This window comes from Syngnathoides biaculeatus, chromosome 7, assembly GCF_019802595.1.
Source record: "Syngnathoides biaculeatus isolate LvHL_M chromosome 7, ASM1980259v1, whole genome shotgun sequence".
Classification (NCBI taxonomy): Eukaryota; Metazoa; Chordata; class Actinopteri; order Syngnathiformes; family Syngnathidae; genus Syngnathoides; species Syngnathoides biaculeatus.
Window position 1 is genome coordinate 764,839 of NC_084646.1, and position 21,863 is coordinate 786,701.

The 21,863-nt window shown below is 42.2% G+C and overlaps 1 protein-coding gene across 12 annotated transcripts in view; it reads right to left on the reverse strand.

Annotated features, from left to right (window-relative positions):
• Nucleotides 1–21,863, reverse strand: part of tut4 (terminal uridylyl transferase 4) — a 236,501-nt gene that overhangs the window by 124,274 nt on the left and 90,364 nt on the right. For 8 of the 12 annotated variants that reach the window (XM_061825503.1, XM_061825506.1, XM_061825504.1 and 5 more), the window contains 2 exons: nt 21,199–21,268; nt 1,513–1,639 (listed from right to left, as the gene is read on the reverse strand). The exons of 2 other annotated variants lie outside the window; for them this stretch is intronic. In XM_061825503.1, coding sequence (XP_061681487.1) covers nt 1,513–1,639; nt 21,199–21,268 — 197 coding nt within the window. Of the gene's footprint in view, nt 1–1,512; nt 1,640–21,198; nt 21,269–21,863 lie in introns of those variants that run through there. 2 more of the 12 variants (XM_061825513.1, XM_061825512.1) reach the window with 2 other exon arrangements.

Here is a 21,863-nt window from a genome sequence, read left to right on the forward strand (position 1 = left end):
AGGACGAGTCTGCGGATCAACTGGAAGTGGCGAGACTGGTGCTTTGGTGTGGCGAACACAAGCTGGCGTTGAACACTCTAAAGACTATAGAGATGATTGTGAACTTCAGGAGGCATCCTTCACCACAGCTGCCCCTCACTGTGCCTAACTGTCTTGTGTCAAGCGTCGAGACCTTCAAGTTCACAAGACCTGAAGTGGGAGACGAACATCAACTCCATCTTCAAAAAAGCCCAGCAAATGATGTACTACTTGCAGCTTCTGAGGAAGCATACCCTGTCACAAGAGCTGCTGAGAACATTCTATACAGCAGTCATCAAATCGCTAGTGTATCTCCATCACAGTCTTGCTTGGCACTGCTTTATTGGCAGACATCAAAAACCTACTCACATAACGGCGGAACTCTGTGAACTCGTCACTCCGGAAGAGCAACAACAAAAACAGTCCGTGCGGAACCCCGCACTCTAACTCGAGGTCCCGTGGGTGAATTATGTAAACACCACAATGGTACCGATTTTAAAACCGGTTAATCGTTTTTCTGCTACAAGTGTTCGGTTAAAACCGATTATGAAAGTAAGCGTTTTTTTTGCGATCCCCAATGCACTCGAACTGCTCTAAATGCTAGAAGACTGCATCATTGCGCAACTGTTACTCTTGTAAGAAATAGTTCACTATTAATTGAACATCTTTTCTTCTTCGTTCCTGTTAGTTCGTTTGTTCTTCATACTCAACATGAATGTCGTACCAGGGCGGCACCGACTGCCGGAGACAAATTCCTTGTGTGTTGTTACATACTTGACCAATAAAGTTGATTTATTCTTAATTGGTTTCAAAGGAGGGAAAAGCTGCTAAAATGGCTTTGTCAATCACCTGAATTTAATCAAATTGAAAATCTATAGAAGGAACCGAAACTCAAGGTCCATAAAGAAGCCCAAAAAGAAGCAGCTCTGACATGATGACTGTTTATGTGGAGGAATGGGGAAGAAAAAAAAAAAAAAAAATCACACCAGAGCAGTGTATGCTACTAGTTTCTCCACACAGGAGGCTTCTTAAAGCCGTTATAGCAAATGAAAGCTTTTGTGCAAAAGTATTCAGGGCGTAATGAAATGGCGTGCACCAAGCATTCCACTTGGACTAAAAATAGTGTAAAACAGTGAGGCTGGTCAATTGTTCAATGTGGACCCCCCACTTTCATAATTTTGTACTGGCCAACCTCTGAAGCGTCATTGCGTCCCGACACAGCACCAGACTCCACGGGAATGTAAAGATGCTGGATTTTTGTTTTAAATATCTGGAACAAGCAGTATTATGGCCGGGACAACTGACAGTTCAGTCATTGAACAAAATACAAACATTCTTTATCTTTTGACAGCTCTTCAACTACATTTGCTACACTTTTAAGTGAGGAATAACAGTAGTTTGTAATTGTAACAACATAATTAAGGATTCAAATAATTTCAGTAATATGGATTTGTAATCTTTTATTTTTAACCTCTTTGTGATTTGCGTACTCACCCTTGCCCAATACCGGAAAGCCAGCACCAGGGGAACTAACCTGGGTTCCAACTTTGCCAAGGCTGCCATGTGATTGGTGCTGAGACAAGCAACATCATTGCCTGCACTCACATTGCACATCAGGCCACTGTAAAGTGTAAACAAAATTAAATGTGCTTGTGCCTGATTTAATTTTTATTATATGTGAAAATGAAGATGATGAAATTGTTGTTTGAGTTCTTTATGTAATTAAAAAGAAAAAAACATTTATCATCTCAGTTGGTAAGAATGATAGGTGTGTACTCAAGTGGTTTAATTAAAGCAGGGTAGGACAATGGTTTTCCAAAGAGGCCATGAGAGAAACTGGACTGATTCTCAAGAGCATTGCAAACATGTGAACCTCAATTATTGTTGTTGAAATTAATGTAGGAAAAATGCCTTTTCATTAACCTGCTACATGGTAGACGTTGTTACAATTGGAAGACACAAAGATTAAACAGGATTCTAAATTCATTAAAATGTTATGATAAACATAGATGGGGGGGTGACGAGAAGACAGACAATTGCTCTTGCTCACTTTCAAATCCAAATTAAAAAGCAGCAGTTTCAAAATAAAAGTACAGTTGTATCGCGACTGACAAACGCCTCTCATAACAAAATATTCAGGTGCCTGAATGCGCTCTCCGGAAAAATATTGTCTCTAGTTACGAAGGAAAATTCAGGATACAAAAGGCAAAAATAGGCGCTGGATTCACAGCCCCCAGATTTCATCGAACATAAACATGGTTTGGTTTGAAAATGGTGCGATAGAGCCACTCTACCATTAGCTAGCACCGTACGTAGCATCTTCCTGGCATCCCATTAGCTGTAATGGATGTGAATCTTTACCCATGACATTTTTTGTTTCCCTTGGACACCAGAGGTTCAACGAATCACCCGCAATGCTTTCATACGCTAGCGTACATAGGTAAAGTAAAACTTTTCATTAGTTTTTCGTTTGTGTTTATTGCAAGTTTATTCATTTTTGTTCACCAAGGGTCCCAAGACACTAGTGGAATTATGTTGCGTGTGTGCGTACATTCATAGGTATGATTTCTCTCAGCTGTCAAATGTTTGCCTCCTCCTCTGTCCCCCACGATAGGTTTTTGTGTTTGTGTGTGTGTGTGTGTGTGGGGGGGGGTGCTTGGAAGAGATTAAGCTATTTACATTAAAGAAAATAAGTATTTCAACACTCTGCTATATTGCAAGTTCTCCCACATAGAAATCATGGAGGGGTCTGAAATTTTCATAGTAGGTGCATGTCCACTGTGAGAGAGATAATCTAAAAAGAAACATCCAGAAATCACAATGTATGATATTTGAATAATTTATTTGTGTGATACAGCTGCAAATAAGTATTTTAACACCTGTCTATCAGCTAGAATTCTGAACCTCAAAGACCTGGTAGTCTGCCTTTAAAAGTCCACCTCCACTCCATGTATTATCCTGAATCAGATGCACCTGTGTGAGTTCGTTAGCTGCATAAAGACACCTGTCCACCCCATCCAATCGGTAAGCCTCAAACTTGTAACATGGCCAAGACCAAAGAGCTGTCCAAAGACACCAGAGACAAAATTGTGCAACTCAACTGGAAAGGGCTATGGAGAAATCGCAAAGCCCAGGACTAAACAACAGGACTTGGTCAATGACCTGAAAAGAGTTGGGACCACCATTTCCAAGGAGGTGTTTGAGGGTCAGAATTCTAGCTGATAGGTGTTCAAATACTTATTTGCAACTTCATCACACAAATAAATCGTTTAAAAAAAAAAATCATACATTGTGATTTCTGGGTTTTGATTTATAGATTATCTCTCTCACCGTGGACATGCACCTACGATGAAATTTTCAGACCCCTCCATGATTTCTAAGTGGGAGAACTTGCAATATAGCAGGGTATTCAAATACTTATTTTCTTCCCTGTGTCTATATACAGTGCCCTCCGTAATTATTGGCACCAATTGGCATCAAGTACATCTATAAATAAATGCTATTCTGTTTTCAAAATGTACACAATTTGATTGTTCATTATTTAGGTGCATACCTCTACCCCCAAAAATTACAAATTCAACAAACTACTAGAAGTGAAGCTAAATTGAATTCAGATTTGCATCTTGGCATGCAAGCGTGATTTCATAGCCTGTATGTTGTAACGATTCAAAAACGTTTTAATTTCTTGTTTTTGGAAATGATTGAAACGCATTTGACAATCATTAATGTGATGTTTCGTTATCAGTAAATAATTTAGACATTTTTACAAGTAATTGCTTCTGAACTCTCACCTCGTTATTGACTACCCCTGTCTGCAACTTGGGTTAGTTGTTTCAGTGGATCTTGCCTCTCAATATCGGTAGTAGTGGACTTAACAAGGGATGAAGTCCATAAGGTTTGATGGCCTTGGGTTGACATCTGAATGTACCAGATATGGAAAAGTTCATTTTTTTTTACTTCCAGTTGTTTCATGTGTTTTTGTCGTTTTGTGTGACCTTTCAATGCCTTGAAACCTTGCTTAACAGAATGGTAACTTACATCTTTCCAACTGTATCCACGATTTCTTGTTCCATGCAATCCCATCGGAACTTATTTTTGATAGTATCAATTTCTTTCACTTGAGAGGCGTCTTTCCTCTCAACCACCACCATCATATTCACTTGCAAATGCAGTCACTCACGTTGGAAAAATTTACAGGTTTGGTCAGTCATGCCCGCAGATATAAAGTTAAGGGTGTGATTAGGGATGGAATCTCAAGACCTTAAAATAACTTACTGAGTTGTTATACTCGAGGATGTAGTTGTTACCTTGTACCATAATGTGAAAGAATGCATTAACATTTCAGTTATCATGTAAAAGCACATCATTATTATGGTTATTGTTAGAAATGTTTTATCATGCATTTGTTAGTCTTGCTCTGAATTGTTCTTTGTGAGCGGCGTGCGTGACCCAAAATGTGACCCAGCGACGCCTGGAAGGCGATGTTTCCATTCTGACCTCACTGCATCTCCCGTCTGACCTCGAGCAGATACTCCTCAACAGTGGGAGGCAAAGTTCCCCTTCTACCACAAGCGGATACTCCTAAACGCCTTAAACAATCCCCTGCATTTCTCTTGTGAGTTTATCAGGACACTGTTGCAGCCTTGAAGAAACATTTACTTTATTGTTTATGTTGGGCTTGGTGTGGCCATCTGTTCCACCATTTGTACTGTGTGAACTTGTAACCATGTAACCTTTTGACCTGAGAAAGAAATAAAAAGTGGTACAACTAGGCGGCTGACTGAATGTCGGTTGGAGGTGCAGCTGGTCAGCCAAACACGTTTTCCTCATGACCCAAGTAAAGACCTCTTAATTGTCCCTAATTAATTGCATATTAATCCAGCGGTTGGGTGTCAAACCTGACACAATCCTAATTTATTGACACTGCATAGACTGAGACATTTTTTAATGAGATCAATAGACATTCAATTTCAAAACTACAGTGAAGAAAATTGAACACCCTGCAATATTGCAAGTTCTCCCACTTAAAAATTATGGAGGGGTCGGAAATTTTCATCCCAGGTGCATGTCCACTGTGAGAGAGATAATCTAAAAAGAAAAATCCAGAAATCACAATGTATGATTTTTCAAAGATTTATTTGTTTGTTACAGCTACAAATAAGTATTTGAACACCTGAGAAAACCAATGGTAAGATTTGGTTCAGTACCCTTTGTTTGCAATTACAGAGGTCAAACATTTCCTGTAGTTGTTCACCAGGTTTGCACACACTGCAAGAGGGATTTTGGCAAACTCTTCCACACAGATCTTCTCTAGATCAGACAGGTTACTGGGCTGTCGCTGAGAAAGAGTTTCAGAGCCCTCCATGGATTTTCTATTGGGTTTAGGTCTGCAGACTAGCTACGCCACGCCAGAACCTTGGTAAGCTTCTTACGGAGCCACTCCTTGGTTTTCCTGGCTGTGTGCTTCGGGTCATTGTCATGTTGAAAGACCCAGCCACGACCCATCTTCAATGCTCTGACTGAGGGAAAGAGGTTGTTACCCAAAATCTCACAATACGTTGCTGCGGTCATCCTTTCCTTAATACAGTGCAGTCGTCCTGTCCCATGTGCAGAAAAACACCCCCAAAGCATGATGCTACCACTCCCATGCTTCACAGTAGGGATGGTGTTCTTGGGATGCAATTCATCATTCGTCTTCCTCCAAACACGGTTAGTGGAATTATGACCAAAAAGTTCAATTTTGGTCTCATCTGACCAAAAACAAATTTTCCATGACTCCTCTGCATATTCCAAATGGTCATTGGCAAACTTAAACAGACCTTGACGTGCTGGTTTAAGCAGGGGAACCTTCCGTGCCATGCATGATTTCAAACCATGACGTCTTAGTGTATTCCCAACAGTCACCTTGGAAACGATGATCCCAGCTCTTTTCAGGTCATTGACGAATTCCTGTCGTGTAGTCCTGGGCTGATTCCTCACCTTTCAAATGATCATTGAGACCCCACAAGGTGCATGGGGTTCCACTCCTATTGAGATTGTCATGTTTAGCTTCTTCTATTTTCTAATGATTGCTCCATGATGATTGGTGGACCTTTTTTCACCAGGCTACTTGGCAATTTCTCCGGAGACCTTTCCAGCCGTGTTGAGTTGTATAATTTTGTCTCCGGTGTTTTTGGACAGTTCTTTGGTTTTGGCCATGTTACAAGTTTGAGTCTTATTGATTGTATGCAGTGGACAGGTGTCTGTATGCAGCTAACGACCTTACACAGGTGCATCTGAGTCAGTACAATACAGGCTGATAGACAGGTGTTCAAATACTTATTTGCAGCTGTATCACACAAATCGTTGCAATATAGCACGGTGTTCAAATACTTATTTTCTTCACTGTAAATATTCATGTCATCAAATCATTTTATTTCGTCATGATGTATTGTTATAATCTAGCGTAATTTGCAATGGTATCTATTGTCAATCAATTGATGAAAGCTAGGTAGTAGATCTATATCTTCCTAAAGCATGTAAAGGGGAAATGTTTTCAACTTCAAGATAATGCGGTACCATGGGGGAAGGTGACCGTTCGCATTTAGTTACACTGTATATGGACAGACTCATCTAATGTTAGAACTTAGATCAAGTCAAAGTAAATCACAATCTTGTACTTATTATAATTAGATACTGAAACATTACCTGTGCTATATCCAAGAAATCTTTTCAGTGTATATGAATTTCCTTTGACATGGCTCATTTTGACGACTTTCCACGTAAATGGGCTCGCAGTACGTGAAGAAGCTCAGAACATGTGCTTTTGGCATAACTTCCGAACATGCTCAGTACGGTTAACTTGCATTTCCTGTTTCCTGGTGAATACTGGTTATTTAGGATCAGGCTTGTTTTGTCACAAACGTTTATGAAATAAAAACATTAATTAATGTCAAGACCAACATTCCCTCTAATGTTTTATGTGTCTGAGCAAACACAGTGAGCGCTCCCTTTGACCACTGTGAGCAACATCAGACGTATGCACTTTGGTCAGATCAGTGTCATCAATTGAAGCTACATGGCTCATTCAAAGATTCAGATTACAGCATATATATTCCCATCAGAACATTAAGAACAATTTTGTTTTTACAAATTTCCAATGAAAATGTCAACACACACAAAAATACATTGCTAACCAAACCGACCCAACTATGAACTATAAATTTGAAAGGTCCCTTCCAACTTTGTTCCATTTTTGTTTTTAACCCACAATGATATCTCAGTCTGTTTTTCTTGGTGTAAAACCAAATTATTGCGTGCAGAATATTTTTAGCAAAGCATGTTGAAAGCGGAATGATGCTCCCAAACAGTTTTAGGTTAATATTATGTTGCCTCCCAAATTTAAAATACAGAATTAACTTTTTGTGCACTGTGTTGTATGTGCTTTCATCCTCGATCAGGCTGTGGCAAGGTGGAAATTTAACATTATACACCATCTTATCTTGTACTTCCCACTTTGGCTTCAGACCGGACCTTTTTTACTCAAAAAAAGAGAAAATCTCATCCACTTTCACCACTTCTTCTATAATTCACACACCGTGACATTGATGAAAGGTCTCATCCAGAGGACCGATATGTTATTTATATATCACACGAACGTAATTAATTTTTCATTAAAAAAATATTTTTAAAATTCTAAAAACAAAAGAATTGAAATAAATTAGTGCCAAAGTAAACATTTTCTTTCTAATCGTAATGCCTCCGATGTCTGTTTCTATCCGAGGCTCTGTTGAAGCTGCTTCTGTGTGTTGTCACACCAAGACAACCCTTGTAAACATAATGGCTTCCGACACAGACAATCAGACACGCTTCGAGTGTGATCTAGAGGAGATAGACAGCAGTGATGAAGAAATTTTCATGGAATGCTCTGTTTGAAAACATCCCATGAAGGTGTAAGTCAACAACATATGTTCGAACCTGAGTTGACGAATGCAACACAAGGACAGGATTCGGCGAGACCTGACGAAGTTGACAAGCCAAAACACAGACTAGTAGGTGCCTGAAGAAATCTATGTATACCTTGTTGATGAAATAATCTAATTCAAACACGTTTAAACGTCTGATGCTGCTTGCACACAACAGTGAGTCGTTTGTTGTTGTACTCGCGACTGAGTCGGCGTAAAAAAAAATTCAAAAACTTCGTTATCGTTGTGCGTTTAAAGATTTAGCCCGTATTTTAAATAATACACTTAACACTTGAGAGCACACACTTCCGTATTTGAATTTCAGGAAGACCTCAATGTCACCAGTACACTAACTTTATACAGTGTCCAAATTTCATCACCTCCAAAACATCCCAAGGATACGGATATTAGCTGACAAAAATATATCTGTATCGGTATTGTACTTACATTTAAAATGAGATAGATACTTGTCCCCTCCTCGAGCCGTCACCTTATCGTGGTGGAGGGGTTTGTGTGTCTCGATGATCCTAGGAGCTAAGTTGTCTGGGGCTTCATGCCCCTGATAGGGTCACCCATGAGGAACAGGTCCTAGGTGAGGGACCAGACAAAGTACGAATCCAAAACCCCTATGATGACAACAAAAATTGGATCTTGGTTTCCCTTGTCCGGACGTGGGTCACCGGGGCTCCCCTCTGGAGCCAGGCCTGGAGATGGGGCTCGAAGGCGAGCACCTGGTGGCCGGGCCTGCACCCATGGGGCTCGGCCAAACACAGCCGAAAGGGTAACATGGGTCCCCCTTGCGATGGGCTCACCACCTGTGAGAGGGGCCATAGGGTTCGGGTGCAATGTGAGCTGGGCGGTGGCCAAAGGCGGGCACCTTGGCGATCCGATCCCTGGCTACAGAAACTAGATCTAGGGACATGGGATGTCACCTCTTTGGCAGGGAAGGAGCCCAAGTAAGGGTGTGATTGGGAAAAAGGCCCCCCCAATCAGAACTCGAGTGGTGTTCTGTTATTGGACTTTGCTCATCACGTATTGTCCACAACAACATGTTCAGGATTAAGGTTGTTAATGTCTACTTGGCACCAGGACACCCTAGGTCGCAGTTCGATGATCGACTTTGTGGTCGTCTCATCGGACTTGCGACCACGTGTCTTGGACACTTGGTTAAAGAGAGGGGTGGGGCTGTCAACTGATCACCACCTGGTGGCGAGTTGGCTCTAATGTTGGGGAAAAATGCCAGTCTGACGTGGCAGGCCCAAACGTATTGTGAGGGTCTGCTGGGAACGGCTGGCAAATTGCATTTTAACTACCACCTCCGAAAGAACTTCGCTCACAACCCAGAGGAGGCGGGGGACATTGAATCTGAGTGGACGATGTTCCGTGCCTCCATTGCTGAGGCGGCTGACCAGAGCTGCGGCCGTGGTCAGTGCCTATCGTGGCGGCAACCCAAGAACACGTTGGTGTACAGCAACAGTGAGCGATGCCGTCAAACTGAAGGAGTCCTATCGGGCATTTCTGGCCTGTGGGACTCCCGAGGCAGCTGATAGATGTCGGCTGGCCAAGTGGAAAGCTGCTTCAGTGGTCGCTGAGGCATAAACTCAGGCGTGGGAGGAGTTCGGTGAGGCCATGGAGAACGACTTCAGGACGGCTTCAAGAAAATTCTAGTCCACCGTCCGATGTCTCAGGAGGGGGAAGCAGTGCACCGTCAACACTGAATATTGGAGACGGGGCTCTGCTGACCTAAACTCGGGATGCTGTGAGTCGGTGGGGAGAATACTTCGAAGACCTTATCAATTCCACCAACATGCCTTCCTTCGAGGAAGCTGAGTCTGGGTGCCCTGAGACGAGCTCTTCTATCACTGGGGTTCAGGTCACCAAGGTGGTTAAAAAGCTCCTTGGTGGCAGGGCCCCGGGGGTGGATGAGAGTCGCCCGGAGTTCCTGAAGGCTCTGGATGTTGTGGGGCTGTCCTGGTTGACACACTCTGCAACATCGGGTGGACATCGGGGACAATCACACTCCTCAGCGACACTGGTAAGGTCTACTCAGGGGTACTGGAGAGGAGGGTCCGTCTGGAAGTTGAGTCACAGATTCAGGAGGAGCAACTTTGTAAGTCCAATGTGCCTGCTTTGTCTTCACAATCCTGGTCCATAACCTGCCTGTCTGTTCATCTTTCGGCAATTTGTGTAAGCTGACTCCGTCAGCGTTTGACACAGAACAGCCGTATGCAACACATTTCCTCAACGTCTTTGCTAGCTTGTTACCTTCTTTTTTTTTCCCCCTTTCGGCTTGTCCTGTTAGGGGATGCCACAACGTGTCATCGTTTTCAAACTAAGCCTATCTCGTGCATCTTCCTCTCGAACACCCACTGCCCTCATGTCCTCCCTCCCAACATCCATCAACCTTCTCTTCGGTCTTCCTCTCGCTCTTTTGCCTGCCAGCTCCATCCTCCGCACCCTTCTACCAATATACTAACTCTCTCGCCTCTGGACATGTCCAAACAATTGAAGTCTGCTCTCTCTAACCTTGTCTCCAAAACCTCCAAATTTTGCTGTCCCTCTAATGAGCTAATTTCTAATCCTATCCAATCTGCTCAATCCAAGTGAGAACCTAAACATCTTCATTTCTTTTACCTCCAGTTCTCCTTCCTGTTGTTTCTTCAGTGCCACCGTATCTAATCCATACATAATGGCCGGCCTCACCACTGTTTTATAAACTTTGTCCCTTCATCTACCGGAGACTCTTCTGTCACACAGAACACCAGACACCTTTGCCAGTTTGTTCTACCCCGCTTGGACCCGTTTCTTCAATTCCTTACCACACTCACCATTGCTCTGTATTGTTGACTCCAAGCATTTGAAGGCATCTACTCTCGCTATCTCTTTTTCCTTGCGCTTCACTCTTACCCCTCTGCGCCTTTCATTCACGCACATATATTCTGTTTTACTTCAACTAATCTTCATTCCTCTCCTTTCCAGTGCGTGCCGCCATCTTTCTAATTGTTCCTACGCCTACTTACTGCTTTCAATGCAGATCACAATATCATCTGCGAACATCATGGTCCAAGGGGATTCCAGTCCAACCTCATCTGTCAGCCTACCCATTCCTACTGCAAACAGGAAGGGGCTCAGAGCGCATACCTGATGCAGCCCCACCTCCACCTTAAATTCTTCTGACACACCAACGGCACACCTCACCGCTGTTCTGCTGTCCTCATACATGTCCTGTGCTATTCAAACATATTTCTGCGCCACACCAGACTTGCGCATGCAGTACCACAGTTCCTCCTTTGGTACTCTGTCTAGGCTTTGTCCAGATCCACAAAGACACAATGTAGCTCCTTCTGACCTTCTCTGTACTTTTCCACAAGAATCCTCAAGGCAAATAATGCATCTGTCGTACGTTTTCTAGGCATGTAATATGATACTGTTGCTCGCAGATACTTCTGTCCTGAGTCTTGCCTCCACTACTCTTTCCCATAACTTAATTGTGTGGCTCATCAACTTTATTCCTCTATCGTTTCCACAGCTCTGAACATCGTCTTTGTTCTTAAAAATGGGAACTACCACACTTTTCCTCCCTTCTTCTGGCATCTTCTCTCCAGCTAATATTCTCTTGAATAAGTTGGTCAAAAACTCCACAGCCACCTCACCAAATTGCTTCCATACCTCCACTGGTATGTTATCAGGACCAACTGTCTTTCCATTTTTCATCAATCACTGCCACTTCCTGGTCATTCACACTTGCCTCTTGAACTCTTCCTTCTCTCTCATTTTCTTCATTTATTTACATCTCAAAGTATTCTTTCCATCTACTTAGCACACTACTGGCACCAGTGAACATTTTCCATCCCTATCTTGAATCACCTTTACTTGCTACACATCCTTCCCATCTCTATCCCTCTGTCTGGCCAACCTGTAGAGATCCTTTGCTCCTTCTTTCGTATCCAACCTAGTGTACATGTCGTCACATGCCATTTGTTTAGCCTTCGCCGCCACTATCTTTGCCCTACGTCACATCTATGTACATGTATTCCTTTCACCTCTCCTCAGTCTTTTCCGTGTCCCACTTCTTCTTCACTGTCTTTCCTTGGATGACTTCCTGTATTTTGGGGTTCCACCTCCCCTTTCCTACCAGAAGACACCCCAAGTACTCTCCTGCCTGCGTCTCTGAATCCCTTGGCAGTAGTATTCTAGTCTTCTGGGCACTATTCCGGTCCATCTAGAACCTGTCTCCCCACTTTCTGAAAGGCCACACAACATTCTTCCTTTCTCAACTTCCACCACCTGCCCTACCTTTGTCTTCTTAATCTTTCTACCCGCTACCAGTCATCCTACACACCACCATCCTATGCTGTCAGGCTACACTCTCCCACACCACCATCAGTCAGTAACCTCCTTCAGATTACATCGTCTGCAAAAAATATAATCCACCTGTGTGCTTCCACCTCTGCTCTTTAGGTCACTATGTTTTTGTCTCTTCTGGAAATAAGTGTTCACTACTGCCATTTCCATCCTTTTGGCGAAGTCCACCACCATTTGTCCCTCAAAGTTCCTTTGCTGGATGCCGTACTCACCCATCACTTCTTCACCCCCCCCCCCCCCCGTTTCACTTCGCCTGCATGTCCAATGGAATCTGCACCAATCACCACTCTCTCTCTGTCTAGGATGCTCAAAATTACTTCGTCGAGTTCCTTCCAGAATTTGTCTTTTAACTCGAGGTCAGATCCTACCTGTGGGGCATAGCCGCTAATCACATTATACATAATTCCCTCAATTTCAAATTTCAGCCTCATCACTCCATCTGATACTCTTTTCACCTCCAAGACATTCTTAGTCAGCTCTTCCATGGTAAAATAATTTCAACCTTGCTTTTAAACTTCTCATCTTATTCCCTTTCCTCTTGCTCTCTTGGATGCACAATATACCAACCTTTCTCCTAATCATCACGTCGACTAACTACTGAGCTTTTCCTGTCATAGTCAAAAAATTCAAATTCCCTAAACACAGTTGTAGGGTCTGTGCAAGCCTCTTCTTCTTCTGCCGACAAAGCCGCTTTCCTCCTCTTTTTTTTTTCCTTCGACCCACATTATCTGGATTTCTACTTCCGCTTTGCAGATTAACAGTGCCGGGGGTGGGCGTAATTAGCTATCCATTATGGAATTCGTTTGATGAACGGTTATATATGTTTGGCACAGTTTTACGCCAGATGCCCTTCCTGACGCAACCCTCTGTATTTATCCGGACTCAGGACAGGCCTACAGGTTACATAGGGTTGTGCTCCCCATCGGGCTGCAGATAGTCAAATAAAAACAATCAAATAAAGTTAGCACATAAGGTACACAATCCACAAACTACCTAGTCCATGTTAAAGTTAAAAGGGTATGTGGGTAAGTCAGGTTCGAGTATGAAAATGTAAAGGATATGGAGATATAAAGGATATGGAGATGAAAGCGATTCAAACCACAATGGCTCCCACTCCAGTAGTTGAAGGTTAAGTCCACTTTTGCAATTTCCTATAAGTCCTCATGGTCCTCATTGTAAAAGTTATGTAATTACTCATTATTTATGTTTCTTCAACAGCAACAATTTGATCACAAACACGTCTCGTTGTTAGCAAGCTAAGCTGAGATACGTTGGGCTGAGAAGCAAGTTTAAGTTGAAGGTTCCACTTGCTCAATTTTCTATAAGTACTCACAGTCCTCGTTGTATACGATACGTATGAAAATGTAAAGGATATGGAGATATAAAGGATATGGAGATGAAAGCGATTCAAACCACAATGGCTCCCACTCCAGTAGTTGAAGGTTAAGTCCACTTTTGCAATTTCCTATAAGTCCTCATGGTCCTCATTGTAAAAGTTATGTAATTACTCATTATTTATGTTTCTTCAACAGCAACAATTTGATCACAAACACGTCTCGTTGTTAGCAAGCTAAACTGAGATACGTTGGGCTGAGAAGCAAGTTTAAGTTGAAGGGTCCACTTGTGCAATTTCCTAAAAGTCCTCATGGTCCTCTCATTGTACAAGTTATGTAATTACTCATTATTTATGTTTCTTCAACAGCAACAATTTGATCACAAACACGTCTCGTTGTTAGCAAGCTAAGCTGAGATACGTTGGGCTGAGAAGCAAGTTTAAGTTGAAGGTTCCACTTGCTCAATTTCCTATAAGTACTCACAGTCCTCGTTGTATACGATACGTAGGTTTTGCAAGTCATGTAGGTACTAGCGTTTGATGTTTTCCTCCTCGGCAAAGATTTCTTTATAGACGCGTCTTGTTGTCAGCGAGCTAGGCTAGGCTAAGATAAGACAAGCAGGTTCAGCATGAACTATATGGCTCCAATTTGGGTATCAAGATTACACAGATGATGATTTTAGTCCACTGAGGTCGTCACCAGGGGAGTCCCACGTAGAGGATTCACAACATTCGGTCAAAATTCAGCCGGATTTATTGAAGTTGATGGAGAGGATTAGAAATGAGCTCATTCGAGGGACAGCCAAAGTTGGATGTTTTGCTGACAAGGTTCGAGAGAGCAGACTTTGATGGTTTGGACATGTTCGGAGGCGAGAGAGTGAGTATATTAGTGGAAGGGTGCTGAGGATGGAGCTCCCAGGAAAAAGAGCGAGATGAAGACCAAGGCATAGGTAGAAATTTACATAATATAGGTTGAAGACAAAAAAAGAGGAGGAAAGCGGCTTAGTCGGCAGAAGAAGAGAAATGGACAGACCATACAGCTATGTGAAGGGACTTTGAATGTTGGGACTATGACAGGAAAAGCTCAGTGGTTAGTTGACAAGATGATTAGGAGAAAGGTTGATGTATTGTGGATCCAAGCGAGCAAGTAGAAAGGGAGTAAGGCAAGAAGTTTAGGTGCAGGGTTCAATTTTATCATGGAGTAGATGGGAAGAGAAATGGAGTAGGGGTTATTTTAAAGCAAGAACTGGCTAAAACGTCCTGGAGGTGAAAAGAGTATCAGATCGAGTGATGATGATGAAACTTGAAATTGAGGGTGTTATGTATAATATGGTTAGCGGCTTTGGCCCACAGGTAGGATGTGACCGCGAGTTGAAACAGAAATCCTGGAAGAAACTAGACGAAGTGGTCCGGAGCATTCCAGACAGAGAAAGAATTGTGATTGATGCAGATTGCAAAGGACATGTTGGTGAAGGAAACTGGAGCGCTGAAGTGGTGATGGGTAAGTACGGCATTCAGCAAAGGAACTTTGAGGGGCAGATGGTGGTGGACTTCGCAAAAAGGATGGAATTGGCAGTCGTAAACACTTATTTCCAGAAGAGACAGGAATATAGAGTGACTTACAAGAGCGGCGGTAGAGGCACGCAGGTGGATTATATTTTGTGCACACGATGTAATCTGAAGGAGGTTACTGACTGTAAATTGATGGTGGGGGAGAGTGTGGGTCGACAGCATAGGATGGTGGTGTATAGGATGACCCTGGTAGCAGGTAGGAAGATTAAGAAGACAAAGGTAGAGCAGAGAACTGATGACATACCAGTGGAGATATGGAAGCAATTTGGTGAGGTGGCTGTGGAGTTTTTGACCAACTTATTCAATAAAATACTAGCGGGAGAGAAGATGCCAGAAAAATGGAGGAAAAGTGTGCAGGTAGCCATTTTTAAGAACAAAGGCGATGTTCAGAACTGTGGAATCTACATAGGAAAAAAGTTGATGAGCCACACAATGACGTTATGGGAAGAGTGAAGCTCCAGGGAGAAGAGATGGCGAGGGTGGACGACTTCAAATACTTGGGGCAACAATACAGAGCAATGGTGAGTGTCGTAAGTAAGTGAAGAAACAGGTCCAAGCAGGGCGGAACAGCTGGTGGAAGGTGTCTGAATATATGTGCGTGAATGAGAGGGGCGGAGGAGGAAGAGTGAAGGTCCAGGCAGAAGAGATAGCAAGGATGTACAACTTCAAATACCTTGGGTCAACAATACACAGCAATGTTGAGTGTAGTAAGGAAGTGAAGAGACGGATCCAAGCGGGATGGAACATTTGGCGGAAGGTATCTGGTGCTCTTTGTGAAAGAAGAGTCTCCGCTAATATGAAAGGCAAAGTCTATAAAACAGGGGTGAGGCCAGCTATGATGTACGGATTAGAGACGGTGGCTCAGAAGAAACAAGAGGAAGCAGAACTGGAGGTGGCAGAAATTAAGATGCTGAGGTTCTTGTTTGGTGTGAACAAGTTGGATAGGAATATTCAAATGAACTCATTCGAGGGACAGCCAAAGTTGGATGTTTTGGAGACAAGGTTAGAGACAGCAGATTACGATGGTTAGGACATGTTCAGAGGCAAGAGTATATTGATAGAATGATGCTAAGGATGGAGCTCCCAGGCAAAAGAGCGAGAGGAAGACCAGAGAAAAGGTTGTTGATGTTGTGAGGGAGGACATGAGGACAGTGGGTGCGAGAGAGGAGGATACACGAGATAGGCAAAGACGGAAAAAGATGACACAATGTGGCGACCCATAACGGGACAAGCCGAAAGAAAAATAAGACTATCACTGAGTACTGCAAAGGATTTCAAAACTGGAAATGAAAATCCATTATCTTGAAGTGTATGAGGATGTAAATGGACAGTCGGGGAAGAAAACCTCTAAACCAATGTCTCAAAATGGTGAACAGAAGTCTGTTAACAGACAGCCACTTACTGTAGCTCAACGAGGACAGATATAGACTGTCGAAACAATAAAGGATCATCCAGCAGTTCTAACTGGTATTCACTCCGAGAGCAAAGCGCAAATATATGACATTTAAAAAGGAGGCCACAACACCGGAAGATTACAGAGGAATCCTGCTGGCCTGTATTGTGAGCTGCCTCAATCCCGAGTAAGTGCTGGCCATGGATGCGTTGCTACAGCGAAGACCAAAAAAATGGAAAAAAAAAAAGAATGTGAGTCAATGCAAAACACAGTGACGTAGCAATAGATTTGAGCAACTTTTACGATGCCCTGGCCAAGAATGCTCATCCCCTTGCTACCACGTAAAGGTATGAAATTAAATACAAGAAAAAATTGGGACCCCAAACGTTTATAGTTGGTGATGGGAGCTGTCAAGGATGTGAAACGGTTTTGCAGTGAGAAGAACACCAAATTAGTGTTTTACTAATGATGGTGGTTGATATCCCCTGGAGCTCTCTATCATCAGCACCAAACTGTAAAATCTGTCATTATACACGTTCTAAAGCAGGTACTGAAGCAAGATTTCATTGATCAAACAAAAGTGCAATGTTAAATGCTCAGGGTTTTTATAAGCAGACCTCGCCCACTCGTGTGATTTGAAGATAAACGTTTCTCAAGGCTGCGTCAATAAAATAAGTGGTTAAGCAACGTGTACTGCACTGTCTTGTTTCGATAACTTTTAAGTTTTTTGGGGCGAGCGCAAACATCTTAAGAAGGCAGAGGTTTCATTGAGTACTGCGAGAATGCCTCACTCAGCCGCGTGCGCTCAGTAAAGCGCCCCGGCTCGACTGTGTTGTTCATCGCGTACTGTGGAGTCTATGAACACCCCCCTAAAGCAGGATGGCTCGGCTGAACAACCCCCTAAAGTAGCACCACTTGGCTCTGTCATAAGCAACACCGGCCGGCTGCGATGAGCCACGACGGCTCATTGCAGCCGCGAAAGTGGATCGGACGGGGATGGGGTTTGGCCGTGATCCAAAATCATCTGAATATGGCTCGAAACAATAGTGTAATTTTGCCCCGGTAACTTAATTCGGTTGTGTGGCGTTCTCCTTTTCGAAAAGAGCTTCCGTGTCAGAAGGAGCGCATTTGTCTCCCATAGTTAGGGTGCACCGTGTGTTTTCATTGGCGAATGTCCAGGTGACGTCACGGACAGAGGATGCAGCCAATATGGCGACCACTTGGATATCATAGAATTACACTTCTGCAACTTTGCACATGGATGACGCGCTCTCCGCTCACGTTTATTTTTTCGTATAGACAATTGAAGTGAATAAGGGACAAGCCGAACGAAACTTACTTACTTAATGTTATATATATTTTACATTACAATATCTATTTTAGAATGTGTATAGGGATAACAGTTGGGCTTTAATGACATTATTACAAATATCTGGACAGTTCGTTATTAAATGAAATGTGGTTAGCAGAAACCGGCTGTAAATTTTGGAGCAAATTTTAATTTTATGAAAAAGTGTCAAATAAGAATAAAGGCGGTGGTATTGCTCTTACTTTTAAGTCATTGTTTCAGTGAAAATAAATTATACTGTGTGACTTTAGCTCTTTTGAATATCTATGTTTTTTTTTTTAGTTAAAGGTGACCCAAAAGTTGTTTTAATTCATTTGTATACCTCCTAGATACAAAAGAAGAATTATGGAGGATTTTTCACAACTGCTTTCAGTTATTTGCACTGAATACTATTATTTTGTCATAACAGGAGATTTTAACATTCATGCTGACAATAACATGGGGGGAAAATCCAGAGAACTGTCTGCCATACCAGACCTCTCTCAACAAATTAAGAGTCAAACTCATACTCAAGGTCACATCTTAGACCTGGTCATTTCTAAGGCTGTCAAAATTTTATCAATTGACAAAGGTTATGGCTATTTCTGACCATTTTTGTGTATTTTTTTAAATTCCAGATTCTTCCAAAACTTCAGACAAGCTCTCTGTCAATTAGAAAAGGTACAGTACTGCCATTAAGTTGATGAAGACTGTAGCTGTACCACAAACTAAGAAAGTTGAGACAGTTGGAGAACTTTTGGAATTTTACACCTGGAAAATCAATAAAGATTAAGTTTTTTTTCATCAACTCTTTAATTTAAATGAACTTTTTGACTTTTGATTTCAGTCAAGTTTTACTCTGCTCTTATCAAAGTGCTAAATGATATTTGGTTGAATGCTGACTCAGGAAGACTGTCAATTTTGTTCTTGTTGGATCTCAGTGCGGCTTTTCATACAGTAGATCATAATGTACTGCTGAACAGATTTCGCTGTGCGACAGTTTCCATGTTCTGCATCAATTATTTGAAAATATGCCGAGTTTCAACCCGTGCATACTGCGGAGCTCAAGCATACAGATTTAACAGAGAGACCTGAGTTGATTGGCGTGGTTTCCTTCTCCGGCTTATTTTTTGTTTCATTTCACTTGTCCCATTAGGGTCATCACAACGGGTCATCTTTTTCCATGAAAGGCTATCTCCTGCATTTTTCTCTAACACAAACAGCTTTCATGTCTTCCCTCACAACATCCATCAACCTTCTCTCTTCAGCACTTCCTCTCGCTCTTTTGCCTGGAAGCTCCATCCTCATCATCGTTCTACCAATATACTCTGTCTCTTTTGGACATGTCTGACAAGTCTGCTCTCTTGCTCTCCAAAATATCTAGCCTTGGGTGTCGCACTGATGAGCTGATATCTATTTTTATACAACCTGGTCACTCCAAAAGCCAACCTCAACATCTTCATTTCTGCCACCTCAAGCTCTGCTTCCAGTTGACTCCTCAGTCTTTCACTCGTACATCATGGCTGGCCTCACCACTGTTTTATAAACTTTGCCCTTCATCCGAGCAGAGAGACTCAAATAACACAATCCACCCGTTCCATCCTGCATGGACCCATTTCTTCACTTCCTTATCACAATCACCATTGCTGTGGACTGTAGACCCCAAATATTTGTTATCCTCCACCCTCTGTGTATCTTCCCCTTCCACCCCTCTCATTCATCCAGATACAGTATGACCTTTCACATTCGGGAGTCACTGTTCGTGATCCCGCATACTCGTGGATTTTTTTTTCATAATGTTCCATATATGATAAAATGCACTTAGTTTTCTCCTAAATAAGACGGGTTGCATTGCAACTCGGTATGCCTTATGTGCACACCGAGTTAAAAAATCTGCAAAATGTTGTGTGAGTAGTCCAAAGAAGTACAAATGAACACACTGGTTAAATTGTTAGCATACATGCTAGCGTGTGTTTTAGTATGTAAGCTACTGTATAAGTTTGAACAATTAACAAAAGGTACCTTGTAGATTAGCAAAGAGTTTTCATGACCCAGTGCCAATACAGTGGTACCTTCTACTTATGAATTTAATCCGTTCCGGAAGTCGTTTGGTAATTTGAAATTTTTGCAAGTAGAATCGCATTTTACATGTAAACAGCCTCATCTGTTCCAAGCCACCACCCTCCTGCTGTTATAAATGTACGATGAGGCATCTTTTTTCAAAATAGGCCAGTGTCGTCACAACTGAAAACTTGCTGTGCAGCGTAGTCTTCCAATGCCAATTTCCCCAAAAATTCTTGCACCAATTTCTTGTCTGCGCTCGATGCCTCGCCATCCCGAACAACGGGAGTGAATTTCAGTCCTCTTTTTGAATTTTTTTAAACCACCCACGCAATGCCCTAAACTACGGGTGTGGCTCCTGTTATGAAGTTCCCTCGCCGTCATCCTTATTCAGGGGTCATTAAAAATGGAGGTTGCAAATTCTTTGGCGATGTCAGTCAACAGGATGCCTTTTTCATATTTCTCGATTTTTTGCTTTGTTTTGATGGACAACACTCATTTTGTTCTCCCTGACACTGGCCATCTTTTTCTTGGGGCCCATGTTGAAAAAGGATTAATAAATTTGCGAAGAAGTTGTACAGTACGAGTGTGCGCTAGCTTATGCCAATGGATTCAGTGAAAAAGATACATATAGTGCATTACAGGTAAAGATTGACGACCCTCCTAGCCAGTGGAGGGATGTGATGATGCTACGTGATAGCCGATGGGAGAACAGTGCTATCGCGCTACACAAACCAAGATACAAGAGTGCATCATGGTTAAAGATTGACATCCTTCCTAGCCAATGTGATGCCCAAAGATTCCACTTGATAGCCAATGGGAGAGCAGCTCTATCGTCCCACACAAACCAAGGTCTGTACCAGGATGTTTACGTTCAGTTGAATCCAGCGCCATTTTTTCCCCTTTTGTATTGTGTATTGTAATTAATTTTTCGTAAGTAGAGAACATTTTTCCGAGGAGGCCTTTCGTAACCTGAATGTTCCTAAGTAGAGATATGACTACATAGTGCAGTTATCCTTTAGATTCAATCCCCTGTACTACACAAACAATGCATTTATCAAAATGTTCCTTCATCCAAAATGCTCAGAAATGGATTTCACTCTTGAGTCATATTTTTATTTAGCATGATTAAAAGCATAAATGTTGGAATAAAGACAAAGTAGAACTGGAAGGAAACATCACTGACCTTATGACATCTCGACAGATGATGGCAGGAACTTTGGCATGAAAGTCTGCAACAACCTCGGAAAATTCAGCTTAAGAGAGTAAGAATTACCAGTTAATGAAGGCACACAACTTCACATTAATTGAAGTCAATTTACTTATTATTTACTTTTAATCATTTTTCAATCACATAAAATAAAGAGAAAAGTTTTTAATTCCAACTAATTAAGGGTTGAAACATGACCAACCAAGCACCTTTCTGAGTTGTTGCGATAACCACACATTTTCCTGGCAGGGCAACATGCAATATCTTTGAGTCCTGCATCACAGAAGGGCAAGCTACACAGATGTAATGAGATGACCATGACAAATGTATCATCACATTTGTACGACATAAAAACATTTGTTGTGGTTAGTATTTGAACTAAGTTTGGGGTTAAGCCAGTTTTCACACCAACTGCTTCATATTTGGATGTGAAACAGCTCTAGAGTTGTAGATCATTGCTTGGTGAAGCCATTAGAACCACGTCATCGAGAAAAAGCAGACACAAAATGATCAGGTTCCCAAACCAGACCACTCAATGCCTTGGCTGCATAGATAGAGTCCATAGAGGTAATGAACACAATTGGTCACAAAGGGTAGACGTAGGGGATTCCAACCCACTCTGGAAAAGAATCAAACTTACA